Below are 26638 nucleotides of genomic sequence, written 5' to 3' on the forward strand. Positions count from 1 at the left end.
TCATGCAGCAGAAATCCCTTCTCTGTCAGTGAGCAGCAGACAGACTTGACGATGATATGTTTGCACTCTACCTCACCGTTTGCTCACCGCTGCACATCATGCTTATTTGCAGTCTAGCATCAAGCAAAAAGGGTTCAGTAACTGTGAATGTATTATAATTATGTCTATTTGTTGTTAGGAAAAAAGAAAAAGACAGACGGCAATAGAGGACAAAAGGCATCAGCTTGAGGACCAAATTCTCCAACTACAGCATCTAAAGGTAAGATGCAAGCAGAATAAACTCACACAGATGATCTGTATATATCTGAATAACATACATCATATATTAATGGGATATGGGCTAACCAGTGCTTTGTCTAGGGTGATATAAACTAGTTTAACCAATAGATTAATTCTCAAGGTTATCATAGTAACCCAGTTTTGTGTCACATATATCTCTGGCTTCAAATGAATTGTTTACAGTAAAAAAAATATAACATCCTGTAGGATTATTTACATTATGACAATATACATTTAGAATATGCAGAATTTGGTGAAATGGTTGATATCATATAAGGACAAGACACGCTTTAAACATGTTTTATTATCCTAATTCTCATAATATAAGAGACATAGGTAATATAGGAAGTGTTAATTAGAATTACTTGCTATTCTAAAGCCTGACAGTCTGCCCATTTGTCTATCTATCTATCTATCTATCTATCTATCTATCTATCTATCATCTATCTAATCTGTCTGTCTGTCTATCTGTCTGTCTGTCTCACTATCTATCAATATAATAACATATATTATAATACAATGTGATATTTATCTATAAGGGTTTTAACAACAATCTTTATTGGCATGTTCTGCCCTTGTGTGGTCTCATGACTGCTGGCCTGCTGAAGTGCTAGTGTGTAATTCTTAACAGATGTAGGCCAAGGTTTTCTCCTTTTATATACAATGGAATAAGAAGTCAGTTAACTGCTTGGAAAATAAATAAACCCTTAGAAAAAAAACTGTGCTTGTCTGCATCCCTGATTGATTCATATGGCAGCCAAAGGAGAGGGCATCTTATTGGATCTTATGTATAATGTATTGATCTGAGTTCCCTGTCCCTGCAATTAGCTGTTTTATATGGTTTCTTGTTCTTCTGTGGTCACACCTCTTTTTGTTTCACTATCTTTTCTTTTTCTCTCTTTATCTCACTCACTATTTTTTCTCTCTCTTCTCTCATTTTATTCTCTCACTTATTTGTTTCTCTGTTTCACTGTTTTATTAGCTCTCATTCTAATGTTCTGTTCACTGGCTCTTTTACGTTCTTGCTTGTTCCCACACCTATATTTATCACTGACATTTATTTATTAACTGTCAACCTGTCCTATAGCAAAATAAAAAAGGGTTGCAGGAAATGTTGACACATAATTAAAGAGAAGGAAGGTGAGTTGTTACAGAGAATGCTTAGAAACATCAGTAAGCTATGCTTGTGTAATGTATACAAGGGGGCATGAGCTTTCAGCCTACAGGAAACAGCTATAGAAATAAAGGTGTAGGTGTTTATAACAAAACAACATTAGGGAGAACTTCAAGCTCTGAGGTCTATGACCAGCTGAGAAAATGCCATATTGTATGAAATAAAATTGTTTCATAAGGAAAGATACAGAGAATTTGATGTGTAGGATTAGAATATATGTTAAATTAGTGTTACCATTTTATTGCTTGATGCTTTATTTATAAGAAGCAATAAAGCAAGTTGTTGAGGGGACTTAACCTTTTAAAGCCGTCATGCCGTTCTATTCCGTCATAATTAGACTGGGCTTTAAATCCGTTATAATGGAATAGAACGTCATTGCTAACGGCTGTCCTGAAGCCTTCTGTGCTGTCAGGACTTGATCGTGGTCTTGGGGGCGTTCCTAAGGTTGTAGGGACACCCCCCAGACGCGATCCAATAATTGAAATCTCGCGATCGTGTGCACGATCGCATGGTTTCAATTTGTATACATCGGAACAGTTGTTCCGATGTAGGCACTTTAGCCCAGACTCAAAAGGGTTAATCAAACCTGAGTAAACTGACAACACTTGTGATAGCAGTAGAGGGGTTTGCCTGACTAATGTCAATATGAAAACTGGAAGGATAGGATGAAGCTTGTAAAGAAAATTTTGTGATGTGCTTATAACTTCATTTTACGCAGCAGCTGTCATTCTCTAAATTTAAAGGGACATCAAAATATTTTATTTTATAGTTATGCAATAGAAATGAAGTAATATATTGCAAAAAATTAACAAGCTAAATAAATGTTTTCAGACATTTAAAACTATTTTTTTATCAAACTTTGCCTTTATTTGCAGTCCAGGGACACACTCCTTGAAAAGCCTTTTGAGTGTTGTTTACCTTACCTTTATGTGGCCAGTTAGGAACATATATTAATGAGCTAATCACAGGGCCACCATCAAGGGGTGACAGGGGTGACTCCTGTCAGGGGCCCAAAGGCCCAGGGGGCCCCATTAGGCAAGAACAACTATTATTTAAAAAAAAAAAAATTTTTAATTTTGGCAGCCACCAGAGGGTACTACAGCAGAGTGCTAATTGAGCATGGGAAATGTTATTACAAGGAGTAAAGCATTAGCATTTGAGAGGATTTCTGAGTGTGCGCTAAACCACTATGCACAGTGTGAGACAGACTTGGCACTTCAGTTTGTACAGTGTGTGCCTGAGTCAGACGGCTGATCACTTTCATTTGCAGAGGAGGTAGGACTTACTTAGTAAATGTTTTTTTATTTCTTTGTGCAATTTCGGATTGTAACTTCAGTGTGGCAGTAGTTGTATGGTGGGGCCAGGGGTCCATAAAAACAATTTTTTTAGCAATATGCAGCAGTGTATTTATGATTTTTTGACAATGCTGTAGAAATTCTATATTTAAAACCATGCAGAAATGTTTCCTCCTCAATACACAAATGGTAGGTGCCCTTTTGGCAGATATGATTTTTTTTATGGCCCTTTATGCTAGGACTTTCCAGATGCAAAGAGGCATTTTATGTAAGATTTTTACATCTGCATAAAATGTTATTCTCTCAGACTAAGATTGCTCAGTGTTTGAAATGAGACAGGTTAATTTAACACTGTTCAGTTTACACTACAGCTGACTTAATTTTGAAATATATACAAACAAGCCTAAATCCTGCATTTAACCAGATTTAATGGTATGAGACTGAGTACCACAGTTTATAGTTCCACCAAGACCATATAGAGTACAGCATTTTCAAAATCCATAAGTACAGCTGACAGATGGGAACATTTGTACACCATATTTGAAGTGGTGCTCTTGGTTGGGGAAAATGGGGGGGGGGAAACAGACATAGGTCAACCTTTCAAAAGTATTTTTTTTTCATCTAGCCATCTACCCAGATTATTAATGTACAATTTTGAATTCACAGAATTATTTTTGTTTGCACATTTACAAATATGATTCTTTAAAAAGTGATCTCTTAATTTCTGCAATTTTTTATCATGTATGTCACACACTGTTGATTTAGGCGATGCAATGTACAGAAATTTTACCTCCTGTGAGTGTTTCTGTGGGTGTCTGTGTTTATGTCTTTGTGCTTTTGTTTGTGTCTCTATGAGTGTTTATGTATTTTTTTCTGTGGGTCTCTCTGTGAGGGTGGGTGTGTATGTCTTTGTGTATTTTCTGTGGATGTCTGTGAGGGTGTGTGGGTATGTCTGTGCTTTTTCTATGGGTGTCTCTGTGAGGGTGTGTGTATGTATGTCTTTGTGTATTTTCTCTGAATGCCTCTGTGAGGGTGGGTGTGTTTGTCTTTGTGTGTTTTCTGTGGATGTCTCTGTGAGGGAGGGTGTGTGCATGCCTGCGCATTTTCTGTGGGTGTCTCTGTGAGAGTGTGTGTATGTCTTTGTGTGTTTTATGTGGTTGTCTCTCTGTGTGTGTATGTCTGTGCATTTTCTGAGGGTGTCTCTGTGAGAGTGTGTGTATGTCTTTGTGTGTTTTCTGTCGATGTCTCAGTGAGGGTGTGTGTCTGTGTATGTATGTCTTTGTGTGTTTTCTGTGGGTGTCTCTTTGTGTGTTTGTATGTCAATAGAATGCGAGGTCAATCCGATTGGCTAATTGGATCAGCCAATCGGATTGAACTTCAATCTGATCAGAATTTTCCTACCTTAATTCTGAATTGGCTGATAGAATCCTATCAGCCAATCGGAATTCGAGGGACGCCATCTTGGATGACGACATTTAAAGGAACCGTCATTCGTCGGGAAGTCGTCGGCCAGGATGGATGTTCCGCGTCGGAGGTCTTCAGGATGCTGCTGCTCCACTCCGGATGGATGAAGATAGAAGATTCCGCTTGGATGAAGACTTCAATCAGATGGAAGACCTCTTCTGCCCCGCTTGGATGAAGACTTCAACCGGATGGAGGACCTCTTCTGGCCCGCTTGGATGAAGAATTTGGCTCAGCTGAGTGAAGACGACTCAAGGTAGGGAGATCTTCAGGGGGTTAGTGTTAGGTTTTTTTAAGGGGGGGTTGGGTGGGTTTTAGAGTAGGGGTATGTGGGTGGTGGGTTGTAATGTTGGGGGGGTATTGTATTTTTATTTACAGGTAAAAGAGGTTATTACTTTGGGGCAATGCCCCGCAAAAAGCCCTTTTAAGGGCTGGTATAAGAGCTGATTACTTTGTAATTTAGGATAGGGTAGGGCATTTTATTATTTTGGGGGGCTTTTTTATTTTATTAGGGAGCTTAGATTAGGTGTAATTAGTTTAAACTTCTTGTAATATTTTTTTATTTTCTGTAATTTAGTGTTTGTTTGTTTTTGTATTATAGTTTAGTTTATTTAATTGTATTTTAGTTTAGATAATTGTAGGTAATTTATTTAATTAGTTTAATGATAGTGTAGTGTTAGGTGTATTTGTAACTTAGGTTAGGATTTATTTTACAGGTAATTTTGTAATTTTTTTAACTAGGTAGCTATTAAATAGTTAATAACTATTTAATAGCTATTGTACCTAGTTAAAATAAATACAAAGTTGCCTGTAAAATAAATATAAATCCTAAAATAGCTACAATGTAACTATTAGTTATATTGTAGCTATATTGTGGTTTATTTTATAGGTAAGTATTTAGTTTTAAATAGGAATAATTTATTTAATGTTATTAAATTTAGTTAGTTTAATTTAAATTATATTTAAGTTAGGGGGTGTTAGGGTTAGGGTTAGACTTAGGTTTAGGGGTTAATAACTTTATTATAGTAGCAGCGACGTTGGGGGCGGCAGATTAGGGCTTAATAATTGTAGGTAGGTGGCGGCGATGTTAGGGGGGGGGCAGATTAGGGGTTAATACAATTTATTATAGTATTTGTGAGGCGGGAGTGTGGCGGTTTAGGGGTTAATACATTTATTAGAGTAGCGGCAATGTCCGGTCGGCAGATTAGGGGTTAATAAGTGTAGGTAGGTGGCGGCGACGTTGGGGGGGGCAGATTAGGGGGTAATAAATATAATATAGGTGTCGGCGATGTTAGGGGCAGCAGATTAGGGGTTCATAGCTATAATGTAGGTTGCGGCGGTGTCCGGAGTGGCAGATTAGGGGTTAATAATAAAATGCAGGTGTCAGCGATAGCGGGGGCGGCAGATTAGGGGTTAATAAGTGTAAGGTTAGGGGTGTTTAGACTCGGGGTTCATGTTAGGGTGTAGACTTAGAAAGTGTTTCCCCATAGGAAACAATGGGGCTGCGTTAGGAGCTGAACGCTGCTTTTTTGCATGTGTTAGTTTTTTTTACAGCCAGCTCAGCCCGATTGTTTCCTATAGGGAAATCGTGCACGAGCACGTTTTTCCAGCTTACCGCTACCGTAGGCAACGCTGGTATTGAGAGTTGAAGTGGAGCTAAATTATGTCAAAGGGGGGGGGGGTGGCTAATCAATGGTTGAGTCAGGAGCCCCAAAATTTCTAGTGGCAGCCCTGAGATCACTTTGCAGCATGTAGGCAGATAAGAGACCTACAATACAAATAATTGCCTCCAACCTATTTGAGGCAATGGGACTTTAGACTAAAATCACAAGAAAAGCAGGTAAATTAAATAGCAGGCTCCTTGGTTCAAGAATAGAATACAAATTATTTATCTGGAAAATAAAGATAACTAGAAGAACTATAAAAAAAAAACATTTAAAGATGTGAATTCAAATTCCAGTAGAAAGTTTAATGCAAATATTATTCAATACAAGGGATTAGAGCATGGCATTGTTGCACTTCTAATCCTTGGGAAAGTATATTTCTTTTTAAAGACACGATGAGTCCACGGATTTTATCCTTACTAGTGGGATATCATCCTCCTGGTCAGCAGGAGGAGGCAAAGAGCACCACAGCAGAGCTGATAAATATCTCCTCCCTTCCCTCCCACTCCAGTCATTCTCTTTGCCTGTGTTAGTGATAGGAAGAGGTAAAGTTAGGTGTTAGCATAGATTCTTCAATCAAGAGTTTATTATTTTTAAAGTGGTGCCAGGGAGTGCTACTTTTGTTCTAGGGTGTAGCCTTGGTCCATATCAGTCTCTGTAATAGAGCCTTGGTGGCTTTAGAGCGATGGGAACTTGTGGGACATAATTCTCACTGCACCTCCCATATTTGTGCTGCCCTATATCCTTCAGCCTGAGGTTCTCACTGACTCAGCATTTTGTTTCTTTCTCAGGCCAATGTGAGGGAGAGAACCTCTCAAGCTTGGGACCTGCCTTGATGCCAGGCAGTGTTTAAGGTAAGTGCTACCTTGTACTTTTGGGATCCAAGGAGTCTCAGTATTTTTGTCAAAGGACACTATGGAGCATGAGGGGTTAATAGGAAAACCTACTTATGTTGGGACGTTTTTTCAGGCTTTTAAGCTGAAAGTTTTATTTTTGGCAGAGACAGGGCCCTGGGGCTGGAGTTAGATTGTGTTTTTTACTATTATGGATGGCTCCGGTGGTTTCACAGAGAGAGATATTAAGGGTACGCCCACGATGGGCGGGACTTCCTGGTTTTGCGCGCCTCTTCACTGAGTGCGGTTTTTCAGGAGAGTTTAGTGCGTCTTTCAGCTGGGCTGGTTGTTGTCGGTGTTGGAGCGGCATGTTGTATTTTTCTATGTGCTCTTAGCACGGAAGTCCGGTTCAGAGGCTGACTGTGTGAGACAAATTAGTCCGGTTCAGAGGCAACTGATTGTTACAGGATCTGGTGTCAATTTGCATGGTAGGAGCACCTTAGCCGGCTGTTGAGGTGCAGAGGTGCATTTATCGTTTTTTCTTTTCTGTCCTTTTTACTACCAGACAAATCTGAAATTTTTCTAAAAAATAGCAAAACCGTTTGCTTTTAAAGAGACAGTAACGTTTTTTTTTTGAGAATTTATTTTGTTAATATTTGTTATTTTTTCTGTGAAATATTTAACAATTTGTGAGAAGGATGGACCAAGAGGGTGTGCAGTATGTTACATGTGCTTTGTGTCTGGATGCAAATGTGGAACCACCAATCCCTTTCTGTCCTACATGTATTGAAAGGACTGTAAGTTTTAGGGATACGATTTTTACTGAGCCAATCTCCTCTCAGGCAGATGTTGTCCAAGAGTCTACTTATAATGGTCAATTTGTGCCACAACATTCTCCTCTAACGTCCCAAAAATTAGCGCCCCCACCAGCAGTGCCCTGCGCTTCTGCTCTAGCACCTGCTGGAGTTACTTTAAAAGACATAGCTGCGGTTATGTCTTCCACAATTTCTGATGCGTTGTCTGCTTTTCCTATGTTTCAAGGCAAGCGCAAGAGGAAAGACAACCATGTTATCAGTGGGGTTTCTGATGCCATGGTGGCAGTTTCAGATGTACCCTCCCAAGGAACTGAGATGGAGGGTATAGAGGTTCTATCTGGCGAAGTTTCAGATTCAGAGAGTTCTTTACCTTTGACTGATTCAGAGGTTGTCTCTTTCCGATTTAAACTAGAACACCTCCGTCTGTTACTCAGGTAGGTGTTGATCACCTTAGATGACTGTGATTCCACAGTGGTAGTCGCTCCTGAGAAGGCGAGCTTCGGAGATTGTTTCTAAGGAAAGGGAGAGACCAGGTATTCCCTTCTCTCCATCTCCTATTTTCAGAAAGATGTTTCCTATAGCTGACGCTGTCAAGGAAGCTTGGCAATCAGTTCCTAATGTAGAGGGGGCTATCTCTACTTTAGCCAAGCGAACTACTATTCCTATTGAGGATACTTGTGCTTTTAAACACCCCATGGACAAGAAGTTGGAGGGTCTTCTTAAAAAGATTTATGTTCACCAGGGTCTGCTGTTGCAGCCGGCGGTGTGCATTGCTACTGTCACTAGTGCAGCAGCTTATTGGTTTGATGCTCTGTCCGAGTCTCTTAAGTCTGAGACTTCTTTGGAAGAGATCCAAGACAGGATTAAGGCTTTAAAGTTAGCCAATTCTTTTATTACGGATGCTTCTTTGCAAATTACTAAATTAGCAGCTAAAAGTTCAGGGTTTTCTATTCTAGCCCGCAGGGCTTTATGGTTAAAACCTTGGTCTGCGGATGTTTCATCCAAGTCTTAGCTTCTAGCTATACCTTATAAAGGATAGACCTTGTTTGGACCTGGCCTGAAAGAAATTATTTCTGACATCACGGGAAGTAAGGGTCATCTCCTTCCTCAGGATAAGAGAAATAAACAAAAAGGGCGACAAAGTAATGTTTGCTCCTTTCGTAATTTTGAGGGAAATTCTTTCTCTTCCTCCTCTAAACAAGAAGGAAACTATTCGCAATCCAAGCCTACTTGGAGACCTGACCAGTCTTGGAACAAGGGTAAACAGTCCAAGAAGACTGCTGCTAACTCCAAAACAGCATGAAGGGTATGCCCCCGATCCGGGACCGGATCTGGTGGGGGTCAGACTTTCTTTCTTCGTTCAGGCTTGGGTGATGTTCTTGGGAGACGTTCAGGAACCCTGGGCTATAGAAATAATGTCCCAGGGATACGAACTGGAGTTCAAAAATTTTCCTCCTCGAGGAAGATTTCTTCTTTCAAGATTATCTGCAAACCAGATAAAAAGAGAGGCGTTCTTACATTGTGTAAGAGACCTCTCCTCCCTGGGAGTGATTACTCCCATTCCTGTACAGGAACTCGGGCAGGGTTTTTATTCAAATCTGTTTGTAGTTCCCAAGAAGGAGGGAACCTTCCGACCTATCTTAGACCTCAAAAGTCTGAACAAGTTTCTCAGAGTCCCTTCTTTCAAGATGGAAATTATTCGTACTATTCTTCCATTGATCCAGGAGGGTCAATTTATGATGACAGTGGACTTAAAGGATGCATAACTACATGTTCCTATCCACAGAAATCATCACAAGTTCCTGAGGTTTGCCTTTCTGGACAAGCACTTTCAGTTTTTGGCTCTTCCTTTCAGGCTAGCCACAGCACCCAGAATTTTCACAAAGGTTCTGGGGTCTCTGCTGGCAGTTCTAAGACCGCGGGGCATTGCGGTGGCACCTTATCTGGACAATATTCTAATCCAGACGCCATCTTGTCAACAAGCAAGGTCCCATACTGACTTTGTGCTATCATTCCTGAGGATTTATGGGTGGAAGGTAAATCTGGAAAAGAGTTCCTTAATCCTGAGAACAAGGGTGACTTTCTTGGGAACTGTAATCGATTCTATGTCTATGAGGATTTTTCTGACAGAGGTCAGAAAATCAAAGATTCTAGATACTTGTCGAGCCCTTCAGTCCAATCCTTGGCTGTCAGTGGCCCAGTGCATGGAAGTAATCGGACTGATGGTGGCGGCAATGGACATCATTCCGTTTGCTCAGTTTCGCCTCAGACCTCTGCAGTTAAACATGCTCAGGCTGTGGAATGGATATTATGCAGACTTGTCTCCTCAAATAAACCTGGATCAGGAGACATGGGATTCACTTCAATGGTGGTTGTCTCTGGATCATCTTTCTCAGGGAACATGCTTTCGCACACCATCCTGGGTGATTGTGACAACAGATGCCAGCCTTCTAGGGTGGGGATCTGTTTGGGGTCCTCTAAAGGCTCAGGGAGTGTGGACTTAGGCAGAGTCTGTTCTTCCTATAAACATCCTGGAACTGAGAGCGATATTCAATGCTCTTCTGGTCTGGCCTCAGCTAGCTTCGGCCCAGTTCATCAGATTCCAGTCGGACAACATAACGACAGTGGCTTACATCAGGGGGGAACAAGGAGTTCCTTAGCGATTACAGAGGTAGCCAAGATAATCCAGTAGGCAGAGGTCCATTCTTGCCATCTGTCAGTGATCCATATCCCAGGGGTGGACAACTGGGAGGCATACTTTCTGAGCAGACAGACTTTACATCTGGGAGAGTGGGAACTCCATCCGGAGGTATTCTCCAACCTGATTCTCAAATGGGGTTGGCCGGAGTTAGATCTCATGGCATCTCATCAGAATGCCAAGCTTCCGAGATACGGTTCAAGGTCCAGGGATCCTCAGGCGGCACTGATAGATGCTCTAGCAGTTCCTTGGTCCTTCAGCCTAGCATATCTTTTTCCCCCATTTGCGCTTCTTCCTCGGGTCATTGCTTGACTCAAACAGGAGAAGGCATCAGTGATCCTCATTGCTCCTGCGTGACCTCGCAGGATTTGGTATGCCTATCTGGTGGGCATGTCATCCCTACCACCTTGGAGACTGCCATTGAGGAAGGACCTTCTCATTCAGGGGCCCTTCATTTACCCAAATCTAGCTTCTCTGAAGCTGACTGCTTGGAGATAGAGACCTTAATTCAGGCGCGTAAGCTTGTAGCTAGAAAGATTTATTATAATATATGGTGTAAATATCTTTATTGGTGTGAATCCAAGGGCTACTCATGGAGTAGAGTTAAGGTTCCCAGAATTTTGTCTTTTCTCCAAGAAGGATTGGAGAAGGGTTTAGCGGCAAGTTCCCTAAAGGGGCAGATCTCTGCCTTATCTATTTTATTACATAAACCTCTGGCAGATGTTCCAGATGTTCAATCCTTTTGTCAGGCTTTGGTTAGAATCACACCTTTGTTTAAACCAATTGCTCCTCCATGGAGTTTGAATTTTGTCCTTAGGGTTCTTCAAGGGGCTCCATTTGAGCCTATGCATTCCTTAGATATTAAGTTGTTATCTTGTAAGGTTTTATTTCTTGTTGCTATTTCTTCAGCTCGAAGAGTGTCTGAGCTTTTGGCGTTGCAATACAATTTGCCTTACCTTATTTTCCATTCGGATAAGGTAGTTTTACGTACTAAACTAGGGTTCCTTCCTAAGGTGGTTTCAGACAGGAACATGAATCAGGAGATTATTGTTCCTTCCTTGTGTCCTAATCCTTCTTCTCAGAACGAAAGGCTTCTGCATAATTTGGATGTAGTCCGTGCTTTGAAATTGTATTTACAAGCAACTATGGATTTTTGTCAGTCCTCTTCTCTGTTTGTAGTTTTCTCTGGAAAACGTAAGGGTCAGAAAGCTACGGCTACCTCTCTTTCTTTTTGGTTGAGGAGTATTATCCGCTTTGCATATGAGACTGCTGGACAGCAGCCTCCTGAAAGAATTACGGCTCATTCCACTAGGGCGGTTGCTTCCTCTTGGGCATTCAGAAGTGAAGCTTGTGTGGAACAGATTTTCAAGGCTGCAACTTGGTCTTCTCTTCACACTTTTTCTAAGTTTTATAAATTTGATACTTTTGCCTCAGCTAAGGCTGCTTTTGGGAGAGAGCTTCTTCAAGCAGGGGTGCCTTCTATTTAGGTTCCCTGTCTTGTCCCTCCCTTATCATCTGTGTACTCTAGCTTTGGTATTGTATCCCACAAGTAAGGATGAAATCCATGGACTCATCGTGTCTTTAAAAAGAAAAGAAAATGTATGCTTACCTGATAAATTTGTTTCTTTTTAGACACGATGAGTCCACGGCCCGCCCTGTTCTTTTTAAGACAGGGTGTTATTTTTTTGTAAACTTCAGACACCTCTGCACCTTGGCTTTTCCTTTCTCTTCCTAACTTTGGTTGAATGACTGGAGTGGGAGGGAACGGAGGAGCTATTTATCAGCTCTAACAACAAGCAGGCGAGTAGCACTCTAATAAACAATATAAAGGTGTACAGGTGCTTCCTAGAAAAATGGATATACAACAACATAGAAAAGGGAGTAGAAACCCCACAATACGGAGTTTCTAAAAGTCTAGGCAAAATCAGCACGACTGTCTAATAAAAAAGTATACTAGAGATTCTTAAGTCAAATATAGAAAACGTTTAAATGATAAAATGGTAGTCATACATCCAATCATTCAAATCACATTCATACAGGGATCCCATAGTAGCGCATGTGGATGGAATCAGGCAAAGGATCCGCTGTTAGACACAGCAAAACACCTGGTCGGTGTTTTGCAGTGTTGCCTGATTCCATCTACCCCAGAAGACGACACGTTATGGGAGCAACTTGTAAGGGAGGAGCGGCCGCGTGAAAAAAGACAGGTACCTATGTGAACTGTAATCCATAATTTACTCAGCTTGGTAACACGGTATACCTATGAAAAAGACGCAGAGATGTGCAGCCCCCCCTTTAAATAAGCTCTAACGTATTACATTGATGTAAAGAACAGGGGTATAGATTTGATTCGCCTGGCTTTGAGAATAATTGGGGACGATCTCTCTCCCTTTGGATTACAAATAATATGCATTTATTTTGAATGACACTTAATCCTAAAGATTTCTGGTGCACCAGACTAACTCTCGGCCAGTGTGTCCTTACATGCGCTACTATGGGATCCCCTGTATGAATGTGATTTGAATGATTGGATGTATGACTACCATTTTATCATTAAACGTTTTCTATATTTGACTTAAGAATCTCTAGCGTGCTTTTTTATTAGACAGTCGTGCTGATTTTGCCTAGACTTTTAGAAACGCCATATTGTGGGGTTTCTACTCCCTTTTCTATGTTGTTGTATATTTATCAGCTCTGCTGTGGTGCTCTTTGCCTCCTCCTCCTGACCAGGAGGCGATATCCCACAAATAAGGATGAAATCCGTGGACTCATCGTGTCTAAAAAGAAACAAATGTATCAGGTAAGCTAAAATGTTCTTTTTGGGAGCCACAAACATTGAAGCTCCCAAGCAGAACATGGTAACTAGTGTGCAAACAAATCATATTCCATAGAGAGGCTGAGAGAGGGGATATGATAGAAATCTGCTTAATGATAAAGGAACATGAAAGTCAAAATAAAAATGTTATAGTTCAGATAGAAAATGCAATTTTAGGATACTTTTCTATTTACTACTATTGTCAAATGTATTTTGTTCTATTGGTATCATTTGTTGAAAAGCATACCTAGGTAGGCTCTTGTCATTGGCTCACCAGATGTATATGGTTAGATCCCAGTATTGTAATGATTCTCTGGAGATGACTTCAACTACATGTTTAAGCTTTTTGAAGGAGTTAAACAAATAAAATAATAAAATGCTCATTAGAGCATTTTTGCAATTTTATATCCCTGTAATGTAAAGTTCAGGAGAACATTTTTATTATTATTTAAAATGGAATAACAGACAATCTGATGAATATTTGAGGGAAGCAGGATCACCAATAGTTTGACCATTCTCCTGGCTGAATTAGCAAATGCATACAGGAATTGTCTTCTTTATAACAGAATTGTATTTACAATAATCCAATCTATAGATAAATACAATTTAATTATTAGGTATGCACACTTAAAGTAGAGGGAATGTCACAGAAGAATTCCCATTACACTGAGAGGTCTATTCCAATCGTGCTTAATGTTTTACACATCGGAGTTTAATAAGCTATTTTAAAGTCTATCAAAGCTGTTAGAGGAACTGTACACAGCACTTGGTCTGGGCTCTAGACAGTTAATTCACAAGCTCCAATAGGTTCTATTCCTGATATTTAAAGTAGCAAATTGTTTCCCTTGACAAACACTCTCTGATAATTGCTGGCACAACCAAGACAATTTAAAGTGATATGAAACCCCACATTTTTATATTGTGATTCAGACAGAGCATTATGTCTAAAAAGTTTCCAATTTACTTCTATTGTCAAATTTGCTTCCTTCTTTTGATATTCTGTATTGAAGAGATACCTAGGTAGGAATCTGGAGCACTATATGGCAGTAAATAGTGCTGCCATATAGTGCTCTTGTAAATGGATATCATTTTTGTAAAACCGCAGCCATATAGTGCTCTAGAAATGGGCAGGCTCCAAACTTACCTCTTTGCAATTTCAACAAAGAGAAATTGATAATAGGAGTAAATTAGAAGGTTGTTTAAAATTGCACGCTCTCTCTGAATCATGAAAGAAAACTTTAGTGTTTCATATTCCTTTAATTAATTTGTCTTAGGTTGAACTGCACTTCTAGATTAGAAACCTAAAGGTATCATTTGTCACAAACCAGTCTGTGTTCACAAAACATGTTATTGATTAGCAAGTAAACAAAACTCTTCATACACTTAAATTTGAAAGAAAGTCAGAGACTTCATGTCAACACTAATATAGGCTGAAAAAATTATAAAACACATTGCATAGTTATATGCAAAAGCAGTATTTTAAGTAATAATAATATATGCAGAAACCTTTTACTGACCTTGGGATCAAAACTGTGATTTCCTACCCATGAACAGTATCACATTAGCCCATTTCTTCTAAATGGTCAATTCATTGTGACCAATCAATTTGGATTTTCTGCCTGTTAATCTAATTGGTTATTTAGTTAACCAATCATATTTTTTATAGAAAGATAAATGGTGTGTACCAAAATAAACTACTTTGGTGACAATAAATGTATTTAAAGAGTTGTAGACATGGGTATTTAGTTGTGAAGGAAATTTCCACATGTAGGAAAAAAATATATATATTTTTTTGTAGAGTAGGTGTTAGGTTGTGGTTGTTTAGACAGAATTATGAAGAGGGTTTGGAAGGTAGTATCCCTGGAAGCTGGATAATTGTGATGGTTGGGTCATAAAAAGAGTTATTTGCAGTATAGGGTTTGATGTTACAGTTAATTACAGTGGGTGGTTGCAGTTATAGTTAATTGTAGGGAAGCTGTATTTAGAGTAATGGACTGGGTATTAGACAATCCTCCTAAAAACATTTTTAATTCAAACAGAGGTGAAAAACCTCTGAATAATTTTACACTTTCATAATTACTGAAAGCTGGTTAAAATGTATCAGGTGTATTGCTATTCTGGGTGTTACAGCAACAGTGTTCAAAAAAAGAAAAAGTAGTTTCATAATTATAGGGTTTATAGTCAAATGTTTGGTAGAATGTGATTGTAATTTTCGATTTTTATTATTATTGGCTCCTTTTTATACAGAATTGCCTCCTACACCTCTGCATTTTGTAACTGGAGGTAGAAGGGTTTCAATGCTACAAACATGAATTCATCTGTATATCAGGGATATCAATAAGATTTTTCTTTAAAGCTGTGAACCTAGACATTTGTATCAGTCATAAAGTAACATGATAAAAACATTGTAATATTCTGCATACAGGGAACATTTATTTCCAAATCATATGTTATTCTATGGAGCTGGTTCAATAGGATAAGTACTGTTGCCTTGTTTTTGATGAACCAGTAGAATAAAATGAACTGAAGACATTTTTCCTCCATAACAAGCACTTAAAGGGACAGTTCACCCAAAAATGTTCTCCCATTTAAATTGTTCCCAATGATTAATTTTACCTGCTGGAGTGTATTACATTGTTTACAAGTAGCTCCTTTACCCCTATTTTGACCTTTGAAATAGCTGGTTTAGCTTGTGGTTTCCCAACCTATACTAAAAGTTTTGATACTGGAGTCTCAGCTATTGAATAGCCTAAGTAAACACAGCCAGCAGAAGAAATGACACTCACAGTGCGGTGCAAGATAGTTAAGTAATACAATAATAATTTTCCATTGTTCTCTCTATGTATTGAGCTTTGGTTTTCCAGACAAATATAAGATAAGGAAGCAAGTGTGTGTACACAAAGTGATAACATAATGAGATCTGATATTACCTGAAGCCCAACCCACTGTAATAGGCTGTGGTTTAAAAGCACAAAATCAGCTACTTCATATACACAAATAAACCTGATAATGTTATTTCTCATACATTTTATACTCTGCAGGTGGTATAACAAGCCATTGAAAATGCATTAACATAAAAACAATTTTACAGTGTACTGTCCCGTTAAAATTAAAAGTGAATATAGTCAATAGAGAATTTTTTTTGTATATTTAGTTACTGCTAGTACTTGAGAGTATTAATACTTAAAAAAAAAATACAAATAAACAATAAATGGACATGAAGCAATGTGAGATTGTTACTCTGGTAGTTCATTTATAACTGCCCCTAACTGGTCTAAGACACAGAGATAAGATAAAACACTTTTAAACATAGGAAAATCGAAGTTACATTACTATACAGGGACTAAAACTTTACATTTATTTCTTCAATACTAATTGTAATTGTAAAAAGAACATCTGCATATTATTCTAAGATTAAAGTGATGGTAAATGTTCCCCTTTGTATAAACAGATCGGTAACGTTAGTAATATTTTAGATGGAGTTTAATTTATCAGTTGTAATTAGGATACGCTTTAACTTACCTTTTAATGTAGCACTGAAAATCAAATACCCTACACTCTAGCCGTTCAAATAAAAAGTCTTTTTTTTTTGTGTGCCACCAGTTTGAAATGTTCTCCAATAGGCTCACTAGCTACAAAAAAATAAAATTGTGTGAGTGCCGTATGGCTACAGTGCTAATTGGAGAACAGTTCAAGCCATTAGCTCACAAAAAAAAATACTTTTAAAGTGGGGGTCCAGAGCCCAGGGTATTTGAATTTCATCGCTATATTAAAAAAATAGTTATAGCATATCTGTATTACAACCGATAAATTAAACTCCATCTAAAATATCGCTAAGATTCCGGATCTGTTTAGGAGAAAGTTTACCAACATTTTAATCATCACTTTGAATACTTCTTTGAATACATTTTCACTTTAATTTATATATATTGGGTCTTTTTTTATCTTGATAATAAAACTAATTATATAAAAAGTTGGTTGAACAGAACACAAAAAATCATACAGCATAATAAGTCAAATAATTGCATAAATAACAGCTCACAAACATTCCTGGCTATAATGTGGCAGTGAAGCTGGGCATTCTGACTTTAGCATTTTAAAATATCTATTTTTGTAACAATGTGTGGGAAGCAAATAGCTCGTTGTCTGAGCATCTAGTTTTGCCAGCACAGTCATGGCATATTAATGCAGGTAGCTGATTATGTGAACACTCTGCTTATAATGAGAAATTGAATAATCTCTTTAAGCAATTTAAATTGAAGCTATTCTCATTTTAAGGGAGTTAAATATATAGATGGTAATTCAGATTATTTACTCAAGTTTGTAATAAGATTCAAACATTGATAAAGCACATTTAGATTCAATGCTATCCTCATAGGCTTTTTTAAGGACATTATATGTGACATACAATATTTCCTTATTCATGGTATCACTGACATTACAGCAAATATACAATAATCAAAAGGAAGGAACCAGTCCTATATCTCCAAGACCAGAAATCGAAAATTGTTCCACTCACTCCAAGATAACACTGTGTACAAGCCACCAAAACCCAATACAGCTCTTAAAGAACTGCAAACACCTTAAGTGTCTGTAAACAAGTCCTTGACTAACGCCTCCAGCTCCTCCAGACCTGGTATATTGAAACATACAGACAACCTTAACATAGTCATGACCACACCTAGTGAGGTAGTTGTTAGACCTAAGGAAAAAGAACTCCTGTATATTGTATATTTTATATTTGATATTAAATTTGTTTTATTTTTATCTTTATTGTTATTAAATCTATATTATCCTTAGCATCTTATGGTGTTATTTTCAGTATAAACTTTAGCTTTATATGGTTTTATTCTTAGTATATACATTCTGCTTCAAACGATACGATTTAGGTGACCTTGTATCACATATCAATATTCAAACTATACCCTAGCTTTAGCGCCAGTATTTCCCAGTCTCTTGTTCTAAGGAAAAAGAACCCCAAGTCCAGTCCAGATATCAGAGTAACTATTCACAACTACCCCAGTCTAATAATGATTTTGCCTTACAGACTAATAGTAGAACTATGGTTGCAAAATCAGATCTGAATAAGTTTTTTTCCAGTGGAACAGGATCCATAGGGAGGGGGAACGAATTTACCAAATATGTCAGTTACACAATACGTACAAACCTCACAAGAGAGGTATCAAGTCAGGGGCAATCGTCAACAGAGAAAATACAAATAACTAATGTCATAAATTTATCAAGCATGGTGTTAACTCCTGACCAAGAAGAGCTTTTAAGCTTAAGGCTAGGGTTTGCACACACTACAGATTTTTATATCTTCCAGACCCTGTTAGACCTAAACTGTTTTGTGAGAAATATGACCCTTAAGAAATATTTCGGCAGATAAATCTTTCATATGTCCCACACCATTGCCGTCTGAATTTTTCAATTTTAAGGATACTTGTGATCTAGTTTCCATGCGTATGTTGGAATCAGAAGGCAGAATAGGTGTGGGAGAAATGAATAAAGGTATGTCTCTTAAGAGTAGTTCCAGATTTTACCCTATCCAGAGCAGGGGAAATATTCTGTAAACCTTTCACAAACGGGTTGAAAATGATCTAGTGGCCTTAAATGGTTCAGATAAACATTATAACTAATGGTAAATCAACCACCCCCCTTTTTTAACATTTTGCTACACGACACAACTCCTAATACCTTCAGATGGAGTGCTATAGAAAAGGTCAGAACTCCGAAACGGGGAGGGGACCTGGATCAACTTTTAGCAAAAAGGGAGATATATTGGATCTTCAGATTGGGAACTAGGATCCCATATGGTCTGAATTCCAGATTTGATTTAATACATTTTTGGGAGTGATTCCTCATATGTATATATATATATATATATATATATATATATATATATATATATATATATATATATATATATATATATATATATATGCAATAGTTCTGTGATTGCAGCGATAGGTAATGAATTATGTATCACTTTATATTATATATTTTATATTATATATTAAATATTCAGTATAAGGTATATAAACTAATGATCTCCCTTAATTATATAAATATCTGTAATTATTATTAAATGTATCAAATGGTTGTAATCTCCTTATCTATACAGGGAGTGCAGAATTATTAGGCAAGTTGTATTTTTGAGGATTAATTTTATTATTGAACAACAACCATGTTCTCAATGAACCCAAAAAACTCATTAATATCAAAGCTGAATAGTTTTGGAAGTAGTTTTTAGTTTGTTTTTAGTTATAGCTATTTTAGGGGGATATCTGTGTGTGCAGGTGACTATTACTGTGCATAATTATTAGGCAACTTAACAAAAAACAAATATATACCCATTTCAATTATTTATTTTTACCAGTGAAACCAATATAACATCTCAACATTCACAAATATACATTTCTGACATTCAAAAACAAAACAAAAACAAATCAGTGACCAATATAGCCACCTTTCTTTGCAAGGACACTCAAAAGGATGCCATCCATGGATTCTGTCAGTGTTTTGATCTGTTCACCATCAACATTGCGTGCAGCAGCAACCACAGCCTCCCAGACACTGTTCAGAGAGGTGTACTGTTTTCCCTCCTTGTAAATGTCACATTTGATGATGGACCACAGGTTCTCAATGGGGTTCAGATCAGGTGAACAAGGAGGCCATGTCATTAGATTTTCTTCTTTTATACCCTTTCTTGCCAGCCACGCTGTGGAGTACTTGGACGCGTGTGATGGAGCATTGTCCTGCATGAAAATCATGTTTTTCTTGAAGGATGCAGACTTCTTCCTGTACCACTGCTTGAAGAAGGTGTCTTCCAGAAACTGGCAGTAGGACTGGGAGTTGAGCTTGACTCCATCCTCAACCCAAAAAGGCCCCACAAGCTCATCTTTGATCAGTGACGTGCACTCATAGGAGGCAGGTGAGGCAGTGCCGCACCTGCCATTTAGGGCAAAAGAAAAACAAATATAGAATTTTATTTTAAAAAAAAAGTTACTTTTTTTTTTTTTTACATTTCAAAACTCTATTATATTGCGCAATAGAGAGGCACTGGGTTCTGGTTTCTCTCTATTGTGCAATATTTTACATGTATTTTTATAACTTGCTGCTCTGCAGCATCACCCGGTGGTGATTTGCAGGAGCAGCACGGCTGAAAAAAGTGTTATAGAGGCATCTGTAATGCGGCCTCGTATGTTCCCTGGGAGACCGGCTCAGCCAATCAACACCGGTGTTGACTCCCTGGCTCTGGCTGTACTGTCTATGCCGGTGTTACTGCTCATGCGCAAGGAAGGAACAGTGTGGCGGCGCGGGAACAACAGTCAGTGCCACTCATTCCTGACTGTTTGGGACTGAGTCTGACTTACTGTCACGTCACTGTGTGAGCCAAGTAGCTAGTGGAGGAGCCTGCCTGAGCTAACCTTGTAACCGCATATCGCAGCTGCTGCCCCGGCCCTGGTCCTGCCTGACCTGTCACCTGACCTGACTAAGAAAGGAGCCGTCGCCGCAGAGTCACCAAGTCCAATAACACAGTCCGTCACACTGTCACACAAGTAAGTTGTCAGAATGACAAGCCATGCCATAGTGTGATGATCGTGCTGTGTTAATTTATTGTGAGGTTTGTTTTGAGCTGTAAATATTATACGCGGTAGTGGCCGCCACCCCCTCTGCTCTGATGTATAATTTTAAGTGCCTGTGTGTGACCGTGACCGTCAATGTTGTGACTCAGTCTGACTGTCTGACATCATATTCTCTCCTTATTATTAATATATTATAAGGCAGAGAAGTGGCTGCCCCCTCTGATGTTAAACTTTAAGTGTCTGACCGTGACGGTCAGACACTTAAAGTTTAACATCAGAGGGGGCAGCCACTTCTCTGCCTATAATATATTAATGTGCACAAAATCACAAGATGGCTAAACATTCTGTAAAATTTATTTAGTAAGCAGAGAAGATAGCATAGCAAGTTACAACACTGACCAGGTCAGACACAAAGTTTAACATCAGAGGGGGAGGCCACTACTCTCCCTATAATATATTATTGTGCACTAAATCACAAGATGGCTGCTTATTCTGTAAAATGTATTTAGTAAGCAGCCAGAGAACATAGCATAGCAAGTTACAACACTGACCGGGTCAGACACAAAGTTTAACATCAGAGGGGGAGGCCACTACTCTGCCTTATAATATATTAAAAAATTACTGTGCACAAAATCACAAGATGGCTGCTCATTCTGTAAAATTAATTTAGTAAGCAGAGAGGATTTCAGTAGCAACATTGAATTTGCAAGCAAAGAAAATAAATAATTAAAGTGAAATTCATTCATTCTTTGCTTGCAAATTCAATGTTGCTATTGCTACTGAAATATTTTCTGCTTACTAAATTAATTTTACAGAATGAGCAGCCATCTTGTGAATGTTTTGGCAGTTTACTGTTAGGAATTTAGGATTAATATGTGATTAGCAGCTAAATATCTATAGGTTGAAATTTGAATAGAGCGCCCCCTGTGGCAATCATTGTGTAAATTGGCCAAATCAAGTCACATTTCTTATTATAGGGACAGTCTACACCAGAATTTTTATTGTTTTAAAAGATAGATAATCCCTTTATTACCCATTCCCAGTTTTGCACAACCAACACAGTTATATTAATATACTTTTAACCTCTGTGATTATCTTGTATCTAAGCCTCTGCAAACTGCCCCTTTGTTTCAGTTCTTTTGACAGACTTGCAGTTTAGCCAATCAGTGCCTGCTCCCAGATAACTTCACGTGCATGAGCACAGTGTTATCTATATGAAATACGTGAACTAACACCCTCTAGTGGTGAAAAACTGTTAAAATGCATTGTGAAAAGAGGTGGCCTTCAAGGTCTAAGAAATTAGCATAGCAACCTCCTAGGTTAAGCTTTCAACTAAGAATACCAAGAGAACAAAGAGAACAATGTACTCTTTAATTTGTCTTCAATGAGTATAATCAGTGGCACTGCATTTGCCTATATAATCATTATTTAATTTGTTTCTTACGTGTATGCCTGTGTTGTAAATAATGCTAATTGCCCTTATGCAACCTGCTAATTTAATCGTCAATTTAAGCTACCACTATGGTTCATATATTGGCTTCTTCTCGGGCATATCATAGCCAGTGCCTCACTTGACTCTGACCTCACCGCACGTCACTGTCTTTGATGATACCAGCCCAAACCAGTACTCCACCTCCACCTTGCTGGCGTCTGAGTCGGACTGGAGCTCTCTGCTCTTTACCAATCCAGCCACGGGCCCATCCATCTGGCCCATCAAGACTCACTCTCATTTCATCAGTCCATAAAACCTTAGAAAAATCAGTCTTGAGATATTTCTTGGCCCAGTCTTGATGTTTCAGCTTGTGTGTCTTGTTCAGTGGTTGTCGTCTTTCAGCCTTTCTTACCTTGGCCATGTCTCTGAGTATTGCACACCTTGTGCTTTTGGGCACTCCAGTGATGTTGCAGCTCTGAAATATGGCCAAACTGGTGGCAAGTGGCATCTTGGCAGCTGCACGCTTGACTTTTCTCAGTTCATGGGCAGTTATTTTGCGCCTTGGTTTTTCCACACGCTTCTTGCGACCCTGTTGACTATTTTGAATGAAACGCTTGATTGTTCGATGATCACGCTTCAGAAGCTTTGCAATTTTAAGAGTGCTGCATCCCTCTGCAAGATATCTCACTATTTTTGACTTTTCTGAGCCTGTCAAGTCCTTCTTTTGACCCATTTTGCCAAAGGAAAGGAAGTTGCCTAATAATTATGCACACCTGATATAGGGTGTTGATGTCATTAGACCACACCCCTTCTCATTACAGAGATGCACATCACCTAATATGCTGAATTGGTAGTAGGCTTTTGAGCCTATACAGCTTGGAGTAAGACAACATGCATAAAGAGGATGATGTGGTCAAAATACTAATTTGCCTAATAATTCTGCACTCCCTGTAAATTTATACTATACTTCAATTTGTATGTAAATAGAACAATATTGTTTCATTTAGAGGTTATATTTACAACCTGTATATATTGTATCTAATCTTTGCCGTGTATGGGCCAGTGTATGTGGGGCATACTTTGTATTAAAGGGCCAGTAAACCTAGAAAATAATGTTATATAATTCTGCACATTGTGCAGAATTATATAACATTATATTAGTGCTAGCTTTATATAAAATAATATTGCCTGTGTATTTTTAGTAAAAAAGAGAGTTTTTCAGACCCGCCCTCAGTGCTCTACTGAGCAGGTCTGGTTTTCCCTCTGAGCGCATCTGGGCAGCTGTCTAGTCACAGCCCGGCCCAACCGCTTCATTACACTCAATGTAGCTCACTCCTGCTCTGTCTGACAGCGGGATCGAGCTACATTGAGTGTAATGGCGCCGTCGGGCCGGGCTGTGAGTAGACAGCTGCCCAGATGCATCAGAGGGAAAACCAGACCTGCTCAGTAGAGCACTGAGGGCGGGTCTGAAAAACCCTCTTTTTTAAAAAAAATTCACAGGCAATATAATGTTATATAAAGCTAGCACTAATATAATGTTATATACTTCTGAACTAGGTTTACTGGCCCTTTAAAATATAGGATTCCAGTATCCTCTTTAAGTTGTAAGTTTAGCATAGCACCTTAGGCTATGATTACGGTTCCAAGCTGAAACGTGTAAGCCCATGGTGCTACTCTCATCTACACTTGTTTTCCTCTGTGAAGTCTTTTACTTGTTGGATTCAATAAACTGAACTTTTTATCGAGCATTCCTCCTTCTCGTTCTTTGCTTACAGCAAATATGACATAAATAAAATAATTAGTTACATCACTGATCACAACAACATGACATAAGCAGTGACCTCACTACTAGACAACTGCTGCCACATAGTTGTCCTTACATGATGCCATATGTTTGCATCACTGGAGCAGCCACTTCAGGGATCATATGTCTGTGGCACGTATGAGCATATTGTTTCTTTAGAAGCTTGTATTAGAGTTCTGGAGGAACAAATTGCAACACTGCATGATATTCAGACACATTAAAGGGAAATTGATATGACTGAGCTGGTTGTTCATGGTTCTAGCAGTGGGAATGGAGAGGATTCAGATGGGGATAATCTGGGAAGTAGCTGGGTCACAGTTAGATGGGGAAGTAAAGGTAAGTGGAAGAGGCAGGCTAGTTCTGAGTTGGTACAACCCAACTGATTTGCCAGAATGAGTGAAGATGTTGGGGATAATAGTTCAGGGGTGGCAATGTCAGAGAGGCAATGTTCTGTCTAATAGATTGAACAGTCCTTCAGTCATGGAAGAGGAGCATACTATAGTGAACAGTCCTTCAGTCATGGAAGCAGGGCACACTACAGGGAGTGCAGAATTATTAGGCAAATGAGTATTTTGACCACATCATCCTCTTTATGCATGTTGTCTTACTCCAAGCTGTATAGGCTCGAAAGCCTACTACCAATTAAGCATATTAGGTGATGTGCATCTCTGTAATGAGAAGGGGTGTGGTCTAATGACATCAACACCCTATATCAGGTGTGCATAATTATTAGGCAACTTCCTTTCCTTTGGCAAAATGGGTCAAAAGAAGGACTTGACAGGCTCAGAAAAGTAAAAAATAGTGAGATATCTTGCAGAGGGATGCAGCACTCTTAAAATTGCAAAGCTTCTGAAGCGTGATCATCGAACAATCAAGCGTTTCATTCAAAATAGTCAACAGGGTCGCAAGAAGCGTGTGGAAAAACCAAGGCGCAAAATAACTGCCCATGAACTGAGAAAAGTCAAGCGTGCAGCTGCCAAGATGCCACTTGCCACCAGTTTGGCCATATTTCAGAGCTGCAACATCACTGGAGTGCCTAAAAGCACAAGGTGTGCAATACTCAGAGACATGGCCAAGGTAAGAAAGGCTGAAAGACGACCACCACTGAACAAGACACACAAGCTGAAACGTCAAGACTGGGCCAAGAAATATCTCAAGACTGATTTTTCTAAGGTTTTATGGACTGATGAAATGAGAGTGAGTCTTGATGGGCCAGATGGATGGGCCCGTGGCTGCATTGGTAAAGGGCAGAGAGCTGCAGTCCGACTCAGACGCCAGCAAGGTGGAGGTGGAGTACTGGTTTAAGCTGGTATCATCAAAGATGAGCTTGTGGGGCCTTTTCGGGTTGAGGATGGAGTCAAGCTCAACTCCCAGTGCTACTGCCAGTTTCTGGAAGACACCTTCTTCAAGCAGTGGTACAGGAAGAAGTCTGCATCCTTCAAGAAAAACATGATTTCCATGCAGGACAATGCTCCATCACACACGTCCAAGTACTCCACAGCGTGGCTGGCAAGAAAGGGTATAAAAGAAGAAAATCTAATGACATGGCCTCCTTGTTCACCTGATCTGAACCCCATTGAGAACCTGTGGTCCATCATCAAATGTGAGATTTACAAGGAGGGAAAACAGTACACCTCTCTGAACAGTGTCTGGGAGGCTGTGGTTGCTGCTGCACGCAATGTTGATGGTGAACAGATCAAAACACTGATAGAATCCATGGATGGCAGGCTTTTGAGTGTCCTTGCAAAGAAAGGTGGCTATATTGGTCACTGATTTGTTTTTGTTTTGTTTTTGAATGTCAGAAATGTATATTTGTGAATGTTGAGATGTTATATTGGTTTCACTGGTAAAAATAAATAATTGAAATGGGTATATATTTGTTTTTTGTTAAGTTGCCTAATAATTATGCACAGTAATAGTCACCTGCACACACAGATATCCCCCTAAAAAAGCTATAACTAAAAACAAACTAAAAACTACTTCCAAAACTATTCAGCTTTGATATTAATGAGTTTTTTGGGTTCATTGAGAACATGGTTGTTGTTCAAGAATAAAATTAATCCTCAAAAATACAACTTGCCTAATAATTCTGCACTCCCTGTATAGTAGCAGGGCACACTATAGTGAACAGTCCTTCAGTTATGGAAGAGGGGTATACAAGTCTGGACCTGAGGCAGGTTGTGTTTGTAAGAGACTCCATTATTAGGAAGGTTTAAAGGGTAATTTGTCATCCAGATCTCTTATTTAGAACAGTTTGCTGTCTTACAGGGGCTCATGTTAGGCATACTGTTTAGCGTATTGATAGATTGGTAGAGGGATCTGATCCTACAGTCACAGTGCATATTGGCATTAATGAAGGAATCAGCGGGAGATGGAGTGTCCTAAAAAATGACTTCAGGGAGGTAGGTAGCAAAGTTAAAGGGACATGTAGCCCAAAAATGTTCTTTCATGATTCAAATAGAGAATACAATTTTAAACAACTTTCCAGTTTACTTCTATTATTTAATTTGCTTCCTTCTCTTGTTATTCTTTGCTGAAAGGTTTATCTAGGCAAGCTCATGAGCAGCAGAGAACCTAGGTTCTAGCTGTTGATTGGTGACTGCATATATATATTGATTGTGATTGGCTCACCCATGAGTTCAGTTACAAACCATTAGTGCATTGCTGCTCCTTCAACAAATTATACCAATAGAATGAGATAATAGAAGTAAATTAGAAAGTTGTTTAAAATTGCATTCTCTATCTGAATCATGAAAGAAAAAATTTGGGTTTCATGTCC

At 38.9% G+C, this 26638-nt stretch overlaps 1 protein-coding gene across 1 annotated transcript in view; it reads left to right on the top strand.

The window, feature by feature from the left end:
* PALM2AKAP2 (PALM2 and AKAP2 fusion) overlaps positions 1–26638 on the top strand; it is a 340815-nt gene that overhangs the window by 107987 nt on the left and 206190 nt on the right. Inside the window, exon 2 of the mRNA XM_053702675.1 lies at positions 179–259. Within this exon, the coding sequence (XP_053558650.1) occupies positions 179–259 (81 nt within the window). The remainder of the gene's footprint in view (positions 1–178; positions 260–26638) is intronic.

Source organism: Bombina bombina, chromosome 2 (assembly GCF_027579735.1).
Source record: "Bombina bombina isolate aBomBom1 chromosome 2, aBomBom1.pri, whole genome shotgun sequence".
Taxonomy (NCBI): domain Eukaryota; kingdom Metazoa; phylum Chordata; class Amphibia; order Anura; family Bombinatoridae; genus Bombina; species Bombina bombina.